At 37.7% G+C, this 19,000-nt stretch overlaps 1 protein-coding gene across 1 annotated transcript; it reads right to left on the reverse strand.

Annotated features, from left to right (window-relative positions):
- Positions 1–34: 34 nt before the first annotated feature.
- Positions 35–18,566, reverse strand: FASTKD1 (FASTK mitochondrial RNA regulator 1). Its single transcript, XM_088058492.1, has 17 exons — positions 18,175–18,566; positions 17,240–17,325; positions 15,545–15,631; positions 14,366–14,870; positions 13,940–14,008; positions 12,935–13,060; positions 11,394–11,792; positions 10,161–10,271; positions 8,841–8,972; positions 7,392–7,878; positions 6,528–6,642; positions 5,933–6,061; positions 5,046–5,177; positions 3,913–4,026; positions 3,499–3,640; positions 2,428–2,545; positions 35–1,414 (listed from the first exon to the last, which is right to left on the reverse strand). The coding sequence occupies exons 4-17, from the start codon at positions 14,698–14,700 to the stop codon at positions 1,325–1,327; spliced, it is 2,499 nt and encodes an 832-aa protein (XP_087914618.1). The 5' UTR covers positions 14,701–14,870; positions 15,545–15,631; positions 17,240–17,325; positions 18,175–18,566; the 3' UTR covers positions 35–1,324.
- Between the last annotated feature and the right edge of the window lie 434 nt (positions 18,567–19,000).

The following is a 19,000-nucleotide window of genomic DNA, read 5'->3' on the forward strand; positions in this document are numbered from 1 at the left end:
CTTAGTACAGCCTTTGCCCAAAATAGAGCACTCAGTTTTCTTCAGAGCATGCTTACCATTTTTTTGTAGAGTATCTCTTCAAAGGATTTCTCCATTGCATAAAGAGTGTGTCATCAGTCTAAAGGATTGCGTAAATTTAATTACAACTGAGGTAGCAGGAAAACTGGAAAAGAAGGCCACCACATTTGATTGAATAGCAATGCCAACTATCAAATGACCCCTTGCATTGCCTTCCTATGAGACAGAAGTAACATATGCAGAAGCACAGCCATCATAGTTCACCTCAGTATGTTACTGTTCACTAGTACTTAATCTGTAGGGCATTTTCCCTTTAGTACCCAAATCTGCAGCTGTGCTTAGCACCTTTTTATTGGCTCCAGTTAGGTCACTGGTTTACACCACCCATCTGCTCTGTGTCCTGCTTCTACTAAATAAGCAAGAAAACATATCCTCATTGCACATATGAGAAAACAGGCATAGTTGGCAATCACCCTAAGGTGATGGCAGCTGTAGGCACAATGTGACTGCCTCTGGAAATGGGATTATTTGCCAAGCATGACACCCCTGCAAACAGTTACTGCTCTACAATGAACATTCTCCTGGCTATTCCACTTCTTCCTTCTGTAGCTCAGTGTCTTATGCCTCTTGCACAAGGCCTGGCAGGGTTTTCAAGTGTGAAGGTGTTCCAAAAGGCTCAGCCATTCTTCTGCACACACCAGATCACAGGGTAAGAGAAGCAGCTGGAGGTTCCTCACCACACAACTCTCTCCTCCAGCACAGTACCCCACAGTACCTCTGTTCTGAGAATGGAAACTGAATGACTCTAAAAGCAGCACTATTCTTAGCAAATCTGCATTTCAGTTTCTTGGTTTCAGAGTACAGATACTGCTCGATTCCTAACTGTTCATTTTGGCACATGCTGGAGGACAGACATAGTTTCCAATAGATTGCTGACTCCACTCTCCTAGTCAGTAGTATTTCCAACTTTTTCTGTGGAGAGTTTTATGTCTGGCTAAGCCTCTGTGCTATTTATTTAGGAGATAATAATGTAATTTGATTGCAAAACTGCCAGATTCCTTTGCTCGTAATAGCTTGCAGATAATGAGAAATTCTAAGTATCCTTATCACATCTTCACAGCCCACTGTGACCTGCCTTTTGCAATCCCTAATAAATTGAGGATTAAATGTCTTTACACCTGATGACTTTGGCAAGCCTTGATCCAGCTGATACAGATAGAGATTTTTGAAAAAGTATTCCAGGATTACAAGATGTTTGATGGTACATAAACTTTTTATAAAAGTACTTTAGACTGCATGTCTTATATCACTGTATTCCATACAGCTGCTGCCTCAGGTATTCCAGCTGTTCAACTTTTGTTGACAGAACCATAGAATTCCATTCGAAGTGAGGAATCTGTAGAACAGGATGGTACAAACTGACTTTTAACATTGGTATAAACCACATACCATATAAGAAAAAATAAAAGGCTTTCCGATATCTGTTCTTCACTTGAAGATACTTACCACTTGATACTTCAAAAGCCTGGCTTACTCTATGAATGAAAAGATCCATTTCTTATTATAAGATTCTTCTTTATCTAAGTACAGTTAGTCTGCTTCCAAAAAGCAGCATAGTTGCAGAGACATAAAACACATATCCACACAATACAGGCTGTGACAACTCCATTACACACTCCCCTCTTTTAAAACCCAAACTGAGAGAAAAATCACAGGGTACTGTACTTTTTAATGCTAATGTATCAGACTGAAATGGTGTATCAGTAGATACATGAGAAGGGTTGATGATTCTGTTTAAAAAAAACCTAACCAACAAAATTTAATCTTAAAGAAGAATTCTAGCTAAAATTAGGTTAGGTGAGTAATTAAATACATAGGAGCCTCCACATTAATGAGTCTCCATTTCCCAAATGTTTCAGTGCTGGTGGTGAATTATCTCTGGCCTCTAGTGTTCCCTGTCACAGCACTATCACTGCAGCAGACAAACAGCATCCATATCCTATCTGGCAGCTGCCAAAATTGTCTTACTACTCAAAGAGGGTATGCTCAATCTTTTTCTACCATAGAAATCTTAAGTGAAATTGAGCTGAAGCTCTCATTTCACTTTTTCTCCTTTACTCAGGCTACAAAGAGATTGCTAATTTGGCTGCGGTAAGGTCAGACTGGGACCTTTTGACTAGAGTTTTGCTTCACCTTCTTTCAGAGAAGGTGTGAGTTCTATGAAGTCCTTACAGCATTTAGAGAACAGCTTAGAATTTCCCCCCTAAATAAAAGAATTGCTCTCTCCCAGTAGGTGCTTTTAATGATAAAACCATCTCTAAACCTGTTGCACGGGAAATGGATAATTTTGCAATGCTGATACAATGCAGAAAGCATTGTTGTTGAAACGAAGTGTTGCTGACTGCTCACCTGAACTACTCGGTACCCCGGCATCTCCAGGTGTCGCTTTTTCACTGCAGGTTCTCCTTTCAGATGACGTGAATAATCTTTGCTAAAAGATTTTGAATCAAGAAATTCCAAAGCAATTCTGCAAACAGTAAAAATGTGCATTTACTTTCAGGTCCTACCTGAATAGCAAGAAGTGATAGTTCAGTATTTATTGATAGTTGCAGCAAGACTAGATAAACCTGACAATTCTCAGAAAATAAAAATTAAACAACTCCCTGGAAATAGACAAAACATTTTCCTCCTATTTATCTAGAGATACTTGAATTCAGAAAAAGCAATTTCTCCCTGCATCTGTTTTTATTCCAATGGTAAAAACAACTAACCAGCATTTTCAAGGCTTACATTTGAAGAGGTGGGACGAAAACAGTATTCCAATCTCATGAAACACATTTCAAGAACCTGTACTGGGTTTGACTGGGATGGAGGTACTTTTCTGCATACCAGTTCTTATGGTGCTGTGACCAGAACTTGTGACCAGAACTGTTAATAACACACCAATATCTTGGCTACTGCTGAAAAGTGCTTGCACAGCATCAAGGCCTTCCCTGTTTCTCCCGCTCCTCTCACAGTGCATACGGGCTCATTGACAAGAGCTTGGGAAAGGACGCAGCTGGGAGGGAAGCTCAGCTGCCTAAGGTGCTATTTCACACCACACATTATGCTCACCAGTAAAGCAGATGGGACTTTAGCCACAGGTCTGCTGTAGGTGAATGGCTGCATGGCCATTGATTGCTTTGTTTCCCCCTCCCCCCTTTTTTTTCCCTGCACTTATTTAACTGTCTTAATTGCAACCCAGGAGTTTTCTTCCTTGCTGTTATGCTCCATGTTCTCTCCCCTATCACACTGCAGGGACATGAGCCATGCCATGCAAATGGGAGGCAGCAGCTGCCGCTAACCCACCACATTCCAGAAGGCTAAATCTCATTAGACTTTGGAAAAAGGAACAGAACATTAGGACATGAGCATCAAAAACCTGGTCTAAACTGGATGTAAGCTTGGAAGAGCTAATATGCAAGAATTCAATATACTGACCTTTGAGTTCCCAGTGACAGAGCCTTTCTCCTTTCATCCTCGATGTCATGTCTAAAGTGTATTCCCTCCACACCATTCAAAGGTATATTCTGAGCCATATAGGAAAGAGGCTTTTTATTTACATCCAGGACACACTCAAAATCTGCCAGAAAACAAAACGAACCTGTTTACTGACAAAATAAAAAAAATTTTACCTGAAATACAGTGTTGACTTCTAGAAAAACTGATAGCCATAATTAGAGATACCCAACATTATTTATACTGTAAAGAACTTTTTAGAAACCGTATTTAATACAACGATTTCTTCTTTGCAGTATCTTGTGTTATCTTGGGGCCACCAGAAGCTTCCTAATCTCAGTGATAACAGTGATATAAAAGGACTCCATAACAATTTTTAGGGTGTTAACTTGTCACCTATTTCATAGTAGTACGGTGTGACAACAGACATTCTTGAGTAATGGCTCCCTCCTAAGATCTCTGTCAGCATTCTGTGAATATGCTGTTGCTGTGGATTTATTCGGCTTGTACCTACAAAGACAAAATAAAGAATTCATACATCAAAACTTCCACAGACAAAATTCTGAAAATAGTGTTTTGAGACCTTGTATTTTTGACAGCCAGGCTACTGAATCAAATATTTTCCACAGATCCCGAGTGTTATTCTATCATAATTCAGAAACAAAGTGATAATATTTTAGCTAGAAAGTGGCAGGTGCATGCTATTAAGTAAATTTCAAATCCAGACTTTACGTCCCAGGATTTTTTCATTCACATACTACAAAAACTTAAGTTTTAGGTTTCACCTGGTGGAGTTTGTTTGCTTTTTATTATGTTTAGACATGTATTTACTCACCTTGTGTTTATTATAGCCGTACCACACTATCTGCCACTTCACTGTCCATTGCAGATTAACACCTTGCTCCATTAAACATCAGTTTTAGAGACAAAGTAGCTAAGTACTATGAATATCAAAGCAGATCTCCCCAGGAGAATTAGTGGAGGAGATACTGTGTTTGCATTGGAAGGATTTTCTGAATTGATCACTACTCTGAAAGATCTCAGCTGCTACACTTGAACACTAGTCTACTTTATCTCTCATCCCTGATTGGTCTTGATTCTTGTGAGGAAGAAGGGAGGATCAAGTTCAAAAGGAGGCAGTAAAAATATTTACCTTGAAAAATTTAAGTCAAAACAGTTTTGTAAGTGAACAGAGAGCAAAATGACCCATCTCCTCCAGTAGAACATGATCCTCTTCCTGCCTTTCCATCCTTCATGCCACATACGCTGTTTCTGGTATTTAAATTTTAATTATTCTGCAGAAATATCCCATGTCTATTACATTAATTCTCACAAGGAAAACCAGTTTCCCCCCACTTGTACTACTAAGTGATTTCACTTTCCAAGAATACATGCTCAGCAGAGAAGGTGTGCCTTCTATTGTATGCTAGCATCAGCATGACGGTTTTAGAAGAAACATCTAGTATATCATTAAAAAAATTGGCTATTATGAGTAACAAGGGCAGTTTTTCCTGTCCTAAATTATGTACTGTTATGAAAGACACGTTGGCAGTATAGCTCATGAAACCAAGGGATGTGAAACTCTGGGCATTCCAGACAGACTGCTCTGTTCAATTTCATGAGGCTTGAGTTGACCCTCTGCTTCACTGTATCAGGCAGGACTGATTTAAAAAACACAATACACAGAAATGTGTGAACTGGAATGTGAAAAATCTAACAAATTGAACTAAATGGTAGCCTCTGAATTTTTTACTAGAAATGGAAATATCTGTATACTATGGCATTTATAAAACTCATGTGACAGAATTTTAGAAAGGTTCTCAAAATCCTTGAGAAAATAAATTTAAAAACCACAGTTCTGTTCAACATTAAGAAAAACAGCAAGACAGAAGATAGAAATTGCTTCTATTGTGCAAATTTAATTAAGTAGTTGAGGACAAAATGGCAAGAGTACATTGATAATGAACAATGTAGAGGTAGAGAGCAATGAAACAGTCAAACACTCGGTCTCTTAGAGAGAAGAGACAGGTAGGATACATTCCTTGCAGACAAGAATCCCACATTACTGCTTTAGCTTTGTGACTATTTCTAGTAATAAACACCACGGTAAGGTAATATTATTTCCAATGAAATTGAAGAATTATTAAATACTGAGTGCAATAAGTTTACTATAAAATTTGTTTTATATTACTTTCTCCAGTCTGCAATACAGGCCTGTACTTTTAAAACAAAGAACAGATTTTTGTCCATTCCTTCCCTTTCAGCACTCAAATTAGGACTATATTATATAGAGGATGTCTTTCCCAAAACCAGAATAACTTAAAGAGTAATTCCGTATCTCAAGTCATATGTAAGTCCAAACTGCATTTTATGCCAAATGCTACACAATCAAATTTGTCATAAGCTAGATAGCTACCTTTAAGTTGAGCATCCAATTTGCTTAGGAAAGAAACATTAAATATCGTTGTTATCAGAACTGGAGGAAAATACCCAGCCATTGCCAAAACATGACCAAGCAGCACCAAGTGATAAGTTTCAAGATGACCTTGAAAAACCAGAGAGAAACCCCTATTAACACATGATGAAGTTGAAAGGATTTGCAGTGCCCTTTCCCTGGCCTCTCAAATCATCTGATTTTCTCTCTAATGTACAACACAAATCCATACACATTTCCTCTACAATTTCAACTATTTCTTTGTGATGAATCATAAAATGTAGTTCCAAAATGATGATTCCTTGGGGAACACAAGAATTCTATCCAATAACAACACAGTAAATTAATCAGAATTTTCACTTACATTTTACTATGCCAAAAATCCTTTGCTAGTCCCTTATCAACAGTCATTTTTAACGGAATGAAACAAAACCCAAATTGAATATTTGTCATGGTTTAACCCCAGAGTTAAGGGTTAAGAGAATTAGTAGTAACATACTTACCTTTACTTTGCTTAGCAAAAGTACCATTCTATTGCCATTTTCATTCAGTAAAAATCTTTGACTATTGCACTTACTCAAGTTAGAAGTAAGATGTTGGATACAACTCTTAAAGACTTCTTCATTGTCAGGAGGGTCATAATTCAAAGCAGAGAAAAGGAAGAGAATAAAATAGATTTCAGAGGGGGGAATCTGAAAAAAAAGACATCCTAAATCAAGTCACCACAAAATACCCTAATACTGTTTTATAGTAAAGAAAAGTTTTATAATTAATTCAGAATTTGGAGATTTAAGAATAGATGAACTATTTTCTAATCTTTTTCTTTAGTCAACTTTTCCTGGAGAAAATAATAAAAAAAAAAATGTAGCAACAGTTGAAATTACAGCCACAACTAAAAATTTATTTCATGTAGGTGATCCAAGTGTTTCTATACACTTAAAGAACCTTTTAAGAAGGTTTTGCATTAAATGTTTGCTTTAAGAAACTAAACTGCAACAGAATAAAATTGAAGATTTATATGAACACCAGACTGAGAATGAGAAAAGAGAGTAAGAAAAAAAGAGCAATTTTGACCAAATAGACAGGATATTGGGGAAATGCCCACAACACTGTACTGTTAAAATATCCACCATGTGATGTGACTATTTATAAAGAAGTTTAAAAAAAATTAAGATGGTCAAATGTAAAGTTGAATGTAAAGGATTATGGCTAATCTAACACTGAGTGAATAAAAAAGAATTGAGAATTAACGGTAAGTGCAAATTTATATACATAGAAGTAAAACAGCTTTAAGTGAGCACAAAAAAAAGATGATCTCCAAATCATGTACACTGAAGAAAACTCTTAAAAATGTGTGGATTGTGCTCTGAAACATATCAACTACTAACCTGTCCTTTCTCACTGAATAACTCACAGTAGACAGAAAGAAAAACTGTGATACCTTGTTTATATTTTCAACAGTCACAGAAGCTATTCTGTCAAATAATGCAGGACAACGGTGGTCTGATTTTATGAGAAAAAAAGACAAGGGTAAAACATTTGCCCATGTTATTTGATCTATCAAGCGTTGAAACATGGCCAGAGTTTCCTCATTCAGTACTTGTTCAAACCACTTTCCATTCACATATGGAAGTTCTTCCAACAGAAGATTTAAGTTGTTGGCTTTCTGAAGCCTCTGAAATCCACAGTCATTTAGTTTTTGCAGAAGCTTGGCACATAGCTCAGAACTGTTTTGCCAATGCAACTGGCCATGATGATTCCACTTAACAAGAGCTGTAGCAATGCAATTCAAATGATGGAGTCTGCATTGAGGCAAAACTGCTGCTGCTTTGTTTATAATCATTTCCTCCACTTGAAAACAAGGAAGCATGGTCAGAACACGAATTATGGCTGCAGTATCAGCAGGTATCACACTAGATTTTAAATAACTGGAAGAGAGAGAAAAATAAAAAGTCCATCAGTTGTGACGAAGTGCAAATGTTCAAACAAAACAAAAAAATGTTTGAAACTTCTAAGTTAGAAGTCAAAAGCTGCACATCAAATATAAAATAAGAAGAATATTAATGACTTGGCAGAAATCTGCATATCTTTTTTTTCAGTGAAATTAACTTCTTCCTTCTAATTTATTCAAAACTGAAAAAGGGGAAGAAGACAATGAGCAGCTCAGTGAGATGGTGAGGCTCCAACTGTTACTGATAAACACAGAAGTTCTTAGTAAGGCCAGAAAGTCCACATTTGTCAAGGTTATCAGTGGGTTTATGGGCCTGATTAATTTCCGTGATTTCTGTCCTAAGGAGCACCAGGTTTTGAGGTGCCTGAGGAACATTAAGACATTATCCACCAAAAAAAAAAAAAATAAACAGCCAAGGCATTACATTCCCATAGAGGCTGAGCAATGAAAGCAAGACCTCTTCTTGGCTACTTTCTGTTGTTCTATACAAGCCTAAGAACAAACTGATCAGTTCTTCAATCAAAAGAGTACATCTGTGTCACACTTTCACTTGTCCCAACCAAGGTGTTCTGTCTCTTTTCCATTACTTCTTCTGTCAAACATCAAATACAATATTAATACCTACCCATCCTATCAAATACCAATCAAAATTTATTGTCATTTCAACATCTTTATATTACAGTGGTCAAAAGAAAAAGGGGAAAAATATTTTTAAAAGGTATCATATATATTAGCAGATACTGTTGGGTCTATAGTCAAGACAATATCTGCTTTGCATCCTCTGATTTACCTGTTTAATGGAATAAAATATTTGTAACAGTTTGTTGCTTTTCATATTTTATGGGAACAAAACACTAACAGCTTAAATTGCTGTTTAAAATCTTAAGTAAAGAACTGTTTAAAACTGAAATAGCTACATTTCCAAGAATACACACTTACCCTAATAGCAACATTTTTAGTTTGGCAAACAGCTCCAGATCTTGGCAATGCAACACCACCAAGCACTGTGTTAACTTTACCAACTGTAACACATGGTAGCTATCCAAGTGTTTGTGCACAACAGAAGCCATTCTGAATAAAAAGAGGAAAAGATTACATGGTATTAGGCTAATATAAAAGATACTGCAAACTCCAACATGCCACATGCAAATGGGATGTCCAGTGGTGCACAGTACCTATGTGGAGGGTTTCACACACCTGCACTCCTCTCCACACCAATTTTGACACTATTCCACATAAAACAGAGCAGCCTCTCTCCACTTACTGAATTGCAAAATTGAAGTCCTCATCACAACAAATCAGCTACTTCACACTACTAATTTCTGTTGCAGATTTCACAATCAGTTAAATTTGAAGTGGACCAAGAACATAATAAACTAGAACAGCATCATCAGCCTCAGCACCACTGCACTCAGATAACAGTGGTTGCTACAGCTATGTTGGTCTAAAGCTGCAGAGGGGGATAGATTTGTAGGGAAAGATAATACCTTAAGACCTTCTTTAGACAGTAAGACTCAAGAAGAAAAGGCATTAATTCACCTGATCTTCCTTTCAGTATCCCTTTGCTGCACTGGACACAAGCATGTCCTTTTTCTTTCAAGTGTCTATTTGATTCATACAACTACCTTCAATAACTGTTCACAACCTGTACTTAACTCTGCTGTATCTCTGACATATCTAATGCTATATCTTCTGTGCCCAAAACATCAACTTCTTTTCCATTCACTGCATGACAGACACTACCTCTCTCTATAAACAGTTTTCAGTTCAAAACTGCAGAAAATGTGGTCCAAGTTCTTAAAAACACAAGCTTTAATAGTCAAAAATAGGACTCAATGACTTTTGAACAAACAATTCACAAAGGTAACAGAATATCCAAGACAGATCATGTTCTTTACAACTTACTACATTTCATTTGCACTCTCATGCATTTACAGTAATTGTTAGAGGCTAAGTTTAGTGCAATGGGATCACACATTTATAAATTAGATAGATACTGTACGACAGATTAGATACTGTACAACAGTAAATTGGTAAAGGGTGAAATGCCTTTCTTTGAAATCCCTAAATTACCTCAATTACTCCTGGGTCAAGCTGCAATATTCTAAAATCTGTAATAGCCAAAACTTAGAGTGTATAAGCACTTGTGTGCAAGTGATGCACCCGCTGCTCCTAACTTACTGGATATGTCATCATTTTCCACACTAAATGGAAGTTTACCCAGAAAATACAACTTCCTAGGAATATCAAAAAAATTACTTTTTGAGTAGATGAGAATTTCTGCATTTCATTTTCTGCATAGTCTTCAGTATCATCAACACTTGGTGACTGCTAAATTCCTCTGCCATGTGTACTGCAGTTACAAGCAACCTAAAGAGGAAAAGACATATTTTCCAATGAAAAACAGTTTAAAATCTCTGGCAAAGATTGCAGCCATTTTCTTAACCTATGAGGAAAAGAATCAAAGAATACTTCTGGAAGCAAAATTCTCTCAAACTAGAAACTTTTGTTCTGTGGACTTTCCAACTAAACAGTCAGTCTGTCTAGCACAGATAAAGGGGTGATAGTGTGTTGGATCAGTGCACATTGTTCTGATGTTAGAAACCAGCAAGTCCAACAATTCTAGAAGCAGACAAGAAGCAGGGAAAGTACTCTAAGACACAAAATAATTAATGATCAATCAGCAAGCTACAGATAACAGAATCAAACATGAACTGAACTGGTTCTGTGGTAATTAAAGCTAGTGTTTATCACAAACAATACAAATTTCAAAAAAATTAAGAAAAGTTTTTGGAACCAAATCAGCTATGGCAAAACCAACACAGGCTTGCAGCACGTCCAAATCTCTGAATAAAGGAAATTTTCATGAAGAAAAGTATGAAAATATGACTCATTGTAATTAATACAGGAAATTTTGCCTAGAACTGCAGGCTTTGAGTGACCCATATGTAATAACACCCCCAAACAAGATTTTGTGGCACGAGAAAAGCAAGAAGAGGAAAAAAAAATCTGTCATACAATACTATGCTCTAAATAAATGCTGAAGTGTTCCCTGATGATGGTCTTTCATAAAGAATAGGATGTCAGCAATCTGGTATAGGACGGGACTCAGGCTTTTTCAGCTACCAAGAGTCTTAAAAAGGAAAAAGCAACACATATCACTGCATGTATTTCTCAGGAGAAAGACAGAAAGGTTTTTACTACCAGCCAATGTGAAAGGAAGGCTGTAGCCTGAGACAGAGCTACAGGATGGCCTTGCATAACAGCATTCATGCCCCCCTTGACTGATGGATCTGATGCAATTTCTTGATAAAACATACTGCTTTGACAATGCTTCCACGATGAAATCATTCATTGCTACAATGTTACAGCCAGGAAACCTAAGGCTCAGCTCACGGATGGGCTCAGAAATTCCTCCAACACTGGTACATTTTTAATATCTGTGCAAGAATAGGTATATCATAAATAAGACAAAATGATTAATAAACTTACCTTTCTCTAACCTCAGATCCTGCCATAGGCCCAAGAGAAAAAAATAATTTTGCAAATATTTCAGTATCACAATAATCACCTATAGCTTCAGATAGAAGCTGTTTAGCAATCAAACGGAATTCAGCATTGTCAAAACCCAGCTGCTCATACAGTCCAAAAATATGACTAATACTGTATATATCAAGATGGGAGGCACTTTCAAGGAAAATCTTGTTGCATTTTTCTAGCAATGGATGATATCTCAGTTTAACATTTTGGAGAAACTGCAGTATTCTTCTGGCATAGTTGAAGTGGATGTCATTGTTTTCTTCTAAGAGCTGTTCAGCCTTGTGTATTAATCGATCCCGAAAACTCTCTGTGATCACTTCCGATATGCTGATCATCAAAACTGACAAGATCCTAAAAAATTGAAAAGGTTTTACATTTACACATCAAACATAGTAAGCAATACATTTTAGATTTATTAAATAAAGTACACAAAGAAAGGAATGGTAGCTGAGGTGTTGTTGGCTTCTGTGCAAATATAATTTTAAATCTAATGCAGAAAAAATGTATGAGCAAAAACCATTTATCCTACTAAAGTAAAAATTCTGCTTTCGGTGAACTTCTGAAATGATTCGAACTTTTCAGCCATCTTTTACAAAGTTACACATGATAAAAGCATTTGCCTAAGGCGAGACCCTGATTTGTTTGATTCATATTTGCAAAATTATCTTTAATGTTCCGTAGACACTAAAGAAGCCCAAACAATTAAGAAGTGACAGAATGGGGAGAAGAGTCATTGTCACTCCTAAAGAAAAAATCCCTTCCTAAGGGAATAAAACTTATGACCACAGAGAAAGTAATTTCAGTGAAGAAATGCAGTCCTATTCAAGGAGTTTCATAAGCAGGCTACTCACATCTGAAAAGATCAGTGTTGGGACTGCTATATAAAACAGAAAAAAGAAAGAAAAGGCTTTGCTGCAACAGCCCCAGGGGAACAGAAACAAGATAAAAATGAGCTTGGTCTTCTTCGACTAGGGCTATGTTTTAAGTAGTTTAAATATGAAGGTAATGTGCTAGACATGCTAGCAAGAGAATTTATTCATTCAACTTGACCAGAAAAACAATGCTCTGAAGATAAATAAACACAATATTGCTTTAAAACCCCTTACTGCTGTTTACAAAGCCATGTCATAGTAGAGAAACTATTAATGTCAAGGGAGAAACGCATCTTCTGGTGAGTCAATAGCTGCTAAAGTATCAAAAAAAGTCCATGTTTATAATCAGGATAAAGTTGATTCTAAATATCTGCTGTATTGTAAGTAGAACAGTGGGAATTAATTAAATCTTTATAACCTAAACAATCAAGCAGTAGTTTTAATAATTTAGATTGGTTATAAGGAAATTCTTCATAAAGTCATTGGGAAAATGCATTCACTTGTCAACCCACAAGCCCTCAACTGAAGCAAAGCAGCCTCCAGTTGAGACAAAGGGACAGTCTTCAGAAAAGACAGACCAGTTAATTGCAACATTTTGCTGCTTCTGTTTCTGACAGTTACCTTATATCCTGTATAGAATCCAGTTTCATGTCCACAATATGAGCTACTTGGCCAGTTATGGGACTGAAGTGCCTGTGTTGCTTGTATAAGCACAGAGCAAATGTAGACAGAGCAGGCAAACTAAGCCTGTCAAGACATTAAAGACAATCCGACAGGATATCTACCTTTTATTTCTAATCAATAACCAAAGACAAAAATCTATTTAAACCATTATATAAAAACCAAGGTTATAGCCAAATTACAAAACAAGGAAACAAAGTATCTAAGCAAAAAAACTAGGTGTTTTTTATTAAAGCACGTTGTGTATATGGAGTTCTACAAGAATTAGTTGTCCTCCACTTAACCAGCCCAAGAAATCTATAAAGAGTATATTCTAAGCAATGATGTCAAATGGATAAAATGAATGTGAGCAACTTATTGCTTTAATATAATTTTGTTTTCAAGCTACACTGCATTTATTTACTTGTCAAGATGCATCACATGTTCAGAAGAGGCAATTCTCTGATGCTGGTGACTCGGTTCTGCCATTATCCCAAGATTAAAGAATGAAAATTACAATATCCCCCCTCAAAAAAAAAAAAAGCAAAACACAGCAACAAAAAACAAAATCCACAGAGGAAAAATGTTTAAATACAAAATGTTTCAAGTAAAATTGAGATAAGTATGGTTTTAACAACCATTTAAGACCTGGACAGCAATCACTGAGATAAAACTGTGAATAGGAAAAACTGCAATTCACTTCAAACACATGAGTCTACACAGACAATAAATTTCAAAATCTCAAGTGTTGGACCCTGTTGTTGCAGTGTCTGAATCTCTCAAGCATATGTGTACCAAAGTCTATATGTATAATTTTCAAAACCTTCAAAAATACAACTGACATTTAAAATACTCATATTATGTTTCAATCATAAATACTCTTTGGGAACTCTTACATAACCTCACACGAAGCAAATCATGCTCGCAACTTACACCTTTCACAAAGCACGGCAGGACAATACTTACCTTTCTAATCTTTTCCATGCCTCTGTAACAAGCACTTTTGCTAGAGAAACATGGTGTTCAACATCAAGCCTTCAAAATAAAGACAATTCTTCAATAGTTATAAAGAAATGAGACATACAACATTTCATTATTTATCACAATGTTTTACTTTTCTAACATTCCCTCCATTCAAACAGATTATAAACATTTATGCATGAATAATCAGAATTCATAATTATAAAACATATTTACTGGGACTGCAAAACAGATCTGTTCTGCCTCTGTCTCCAGAACTGAGGCACAGAACATTAAGCTGTGCCACACAGTCAAAAGCACAGAAGCTGTGTGGCAGGGCAGTCTCACCACAGTCTCCTTATGAGATACCTTTGTAGTCAAAATTCTTTCTCTTTGTATTACCTAAAACAAAATGTATTTAATGCTCTTTACATCAGGATGCTATATAAGATGTCCACTATCACCTCATCTTCCATGTGTTTCACCTTGTTTTCTGCCAAAATGCAAAGGGTAAGAAACTGGGAGTGATTTCTTACATAGTCACTAGTCCTTAAGAGTAAGGGCCTCTTCTTTTGCAATTGCCACAGCATGTCCAATGCAATTCCCACATGCTTTTCAGAAAGTCTGGCCTTGTTCCTTCTAACAAGGCTGAACACTTCATCTTCATGGGTGCAGCCATTTATCTGGTTCAAAAGCAGATCATTGCACAGAGTCCGAGCCTGGTAACATCTCAGTGCAAACAAGCAAACCTGCCTCATACAAAGCATTTTGCTATGCCTACCAGCTAGCTTTAAAGTGTCCAGAAAGATTCTTCTTTCAATTTTCACAGTAAGCCATGCTGTTACAAACACGAAACTCAAGTATTTTAAAAACAGAAGACTATTTTTCTTTGATCCTGTATGGTCACTGTATTAAGAAGAAGCCAATTCTGAGGTACCTGTAATGAGAAAGTATCAAAGCACTTAATTTCAGTGACAACAAAAAAGCTCCCAACAACAAACACTGACATGCTCACAAGTACTATGAAGTTAGTCCACTTCAAATTAAGTTTTCAAATTTAGAAAACTGCCTTTAAAGAGCACACGTGCTATCAATGCTACTACTGAGAAGGAAAAGCTGAAGATTTTCCACATGCCAGCACTGCATGACTATGTGACCTTGCTCTTACTAGGCCATAATCCCAAACTGGGGTCCAGGAACTACCAGAAAATACAACTATTGGTGGGAAAATGAAGTGAGATGGCTTCTAGTTGAGAAGATTGATCACCTTTGTATTATTGATCAACAACACATCATCAGCTGAAACTGCCATTGCACTAAAGAAAAGCAACCTGATTACAAATTATAATGGAAGCTACTGTCTTATCAAATGAAATTTATTAAGTATTCATTTGTTTTCTTAGAATATACCCCAATTTGTACACAGTGCTAACAACTACTTATTCTACAACCTACACAATTGATTCCAAGCTGGAGTACACAAATCACTAATGACAAAAGCCTTAGTACACCAAAGAAGCCTCATCAAATTCCCTCAATTCAGAGATCATGGAAAAGTCTAGAAGGCTTGCTTTAGAAGATATAATCATTAACAACTAGAATTATCAATACCTTCAGCAAACTTGAATGCTCTTCAACTGTAGGCATGATTCCATCAGTGCAACACTATCAAGGCGATGGCAGCAGTACTCACTAGGTCTGTGGAGGAAGAAAAAACATTATTTGTGCAGCCTGTGCAAGGCACTCCAGAAAGATGGATATAGGTGGATTTCCTTTTGACATCTGTACAATCCTCTTCTTAAAACAAAATGCAATACAGCATATTGAACCATACTGTCACTATCACTGGAGCAGATACAAGGAAAGTCAAAACAAATGGGTTTTAATTTATGATCTGCTATTGTAAGAAACTTTTTCTTTCCTATGCAAAATAAAAGAATACAAAAAAAGGTACAAATTTTTCACATACTATATATTAAGTACTTTTATAATAATGATTTGCATTATAGTCACTTTTCAGATATTGCTTTTATTTTTTCCACATGGTAGTTGCATTTAGGAAGACTTTACTTCCTACAGAAGTGGCAAGCTAAGCTGCAAGAAGTCAGGATAAAGTAGATATCTGAAGAAAATATAAAAACCTTCAGGCTCAGTTTCCTGTAAATCCACGTGACACATCCTTTCCCCCTCTTGTGCTGCAAAGGGCCTTGCATCCCCTATCATATCCCTATGGGGAACCAGGATCTGTAATACAGCTTGCGGGAAGCTTCCAAATATTTCTCTATTCTGTTGAGCAGATTCAAGTGATTTACCACAGACTTTTATACCATTTTAAATCCTAGTAAATTGTAATATATTTCAAGAAGTTTATCAATAGAAAATATTGGATGTTTTCAAACATCCAATTATGTACAGTAAAACCAAGAAATGTATATCCACTTAAAGAACTATTTCTATGTTCTACTTACCATGCAAAACACACACTAGAAGGACAGGAAGGTCTTTAAAATTATTTTTTATCGGTTGGAACACAATAAGCACTTTCAAGGCTTATTACAAAACACAGTGAGACAAGAAGTCTCCCAAAAAGGAGAAAATGTGGACAGCCACCACTCCCCAAGTATAAGAACTATTAGAGATTTAAGCAACTAAGCCTTAAGAGAGCTGCTTGTGTGGTTCAGGGTGTTTCTGCCATGCTGCCAGAGTCCCCTCAGTTCCCGTGTGCACAGCCACGGGCAATACAGCACCCCTGTCCCCAGGTACCAGCGCTAGCGCCGCACCGCCGGCGCTGCTGCGGCTTCCCGCGGAGAGCCCGCCCGCTCCCACCTGCGCACCGCCCGCTCCGTCACCGCGGGCACGTCTGACCGAGCAGCGCCCCAGAAAGAGCGTGGGAAGGGGCCGAGCCGCCGCAGGAGGGGCGCGACCCGCGCCGCCACACTCGATTCCCACCCTCGGGGGGCCGCGGGCACCTCTGAGGGCGCGCTCCCCGCGCGCCTGCTCCTCCGGGCGGGCGGGAGGCACCGGGAGGGCGGGCACGGCCGAACTGCCGGCCGGCGAGGGGCGGTAGCGGCTGTCAGCGCTGCCTTCAGCGAGGGCTCCTCACACGGCAAACTCCACCACCCGGCGGGGTTAAACGAGGAAGCAGAGGAGCCAGCGTCAGCTCCGCAGAACCCGATCCGAGGAGAAGCTCTCCGTTTACCTTTGCACGGGACCCTTCCTGCTTGCGAGCCACAGCCGGACACCGCTGGCTCCAAGGGCGCCCGGCTGTGGCCCCAGCGCTTCACGTGCCTCTGCCCTGTCACTCACCGTGCGCATGGCCCGAGGCACAGCATTTCCCATGAGCTGTCGGGAAGCGAAGGGAGAAAGGGAAAAGTCCAGCCAGTTAAGACTTTCTAAAGGAAATAAAAATAATAATTAAAAAGGTCCAAGGTTCATACTGACTACTGCATATTAAATAAAGCAACATTTTTATAATTCATTCTGAGAGGGGAAAAGTTTTCCCTGCCTAGGAAAAGCACAAAGGGACTGAAGCTCAGAAGAGTAAAGTAGAACAGCTAGGCTTTGTTGTACTGGAATTAATGTTATTTTACTTTACAATTTTTTTTTTCTTTTTTTTTTTTTTTTTACTTTGCAACAACAATAAATTTAAAATTATTTCATTAGTTTTGGGAGACAAATTTAACGTATCTTGCAGCAAGTATGTTGCTTGTGTTGAATACACATACCTACGGGTCATCCTTCTGGACCTTTTCCCACCATCATTGATAGCAGCAAAGAGATTTAGAAAGAATGATAACAATCTCAGATTGCTCTATATTCTGTCCAAAAAACAGAACTCAGACTATTACCATGACCAATTCTGACCAGCCATATTGCAGCTGTCTATTAAATGTCTGGGGTTTTTACTTTTTGTCTGTAACATCCTAATATATTGGATGCCTATGAAGATGGAACTCAAACTGATAGAACAGACCCTAAGTTATTTATTTCAGGTCTGTGGTGTTTCAGAAAAAGAAATTTTTCTTTTTCTTTTCTTTTTTTTAACTGGATGTTACAATTTTTATAACTGTGGAATTTGTAACTTGGACAGGTTCTGTATCCTCCTGCTAACAAATTCTGGATTACCCCAGTTACAGTTTACATAGGCATGTAAGAGCAAGACCCAAACCCTGTCAGGTGAGCTCAAAGGGTGGCACGTAAGAAATTCTCTTTCAAGAATGTCAGGCCTTGTGCAAACTCACCTAAGAATTCCAAGACATCTGAGAGGAAAACCGTAGCAGAAAACAATTCCATGTTCATACGAAGGAGACTTCTGTAAATCATACAGATTTTTCATTTACAAGATGCTGAACTTTTGACTTGTGAAGTACATTTGGATAAAATAAAACAGTGCCTAAACCAAATAAAAAATGTTAGATAAAATTATGTTAAATTTGAAACACAGGGGAGGAAAGCAAGATTTAACAAAGCATGCTGTGCTAAAGCCAGTGTTGATTTATTGAACAGATGTTCAGTCATCAGCTTCTTCAGGATTTCAGAACACACAGGTGTCAGTTTCACATTTTAATTTTTTTTTTTTTTCACAGAAAGCCATAAGGAGATCACTGGGTTTTCTACTTCTAACAAACTTCTCATTAGCCAGTCACGTAACTTCCATTACTTCCCATTATGTATGTGATTACTGACCCAAATGCCTACTAGTTTGAATTAAAACCCATCAAAGGAGATACATACTTCAGTGCCAGTCTTAGTTAATTTTGAAGGTATTCACAACTTTAAGCATTGTCATAAACTTTCATTCCTTAGTTTTAAGACAAATTAACTTTGAATTGCAATACATACATATGGAATATTATTATCAATTACTCTTTTTTTTGCACAGTTAGCCTAAATTCCCGCTTTAATTCTTCACAAGCCCTAGCGAGGTGTACTGCTGGAGGAACCCTGAGCGCTTCCAGCACCGTGCAGTACGGTTCATTCACCAGCCCTTGGCCATTTCGCGGGCTGACCGCTAAGGCGCCCGCCACTATCACGCGGCCGGGGAAGACCAGCACTATTCTCGAGCAC

Source organism: Pseudopodoces humilis, chromosome 8 (assembly GCF_049639895.1).
Source record: "Pseudopodoces humilis isolate 2021_Gansu_Grassland_sample_001 chromosome 8, ASM4963989v1, whole genome shotgun sequence".
Taxonomy (NCBI): domain Eukaryota; kingdom Metazoa; phylum Chordata; class Aves; order Passeriformes; family Paridae; genus Pseudopodoces; species Pseudopodoces humilis.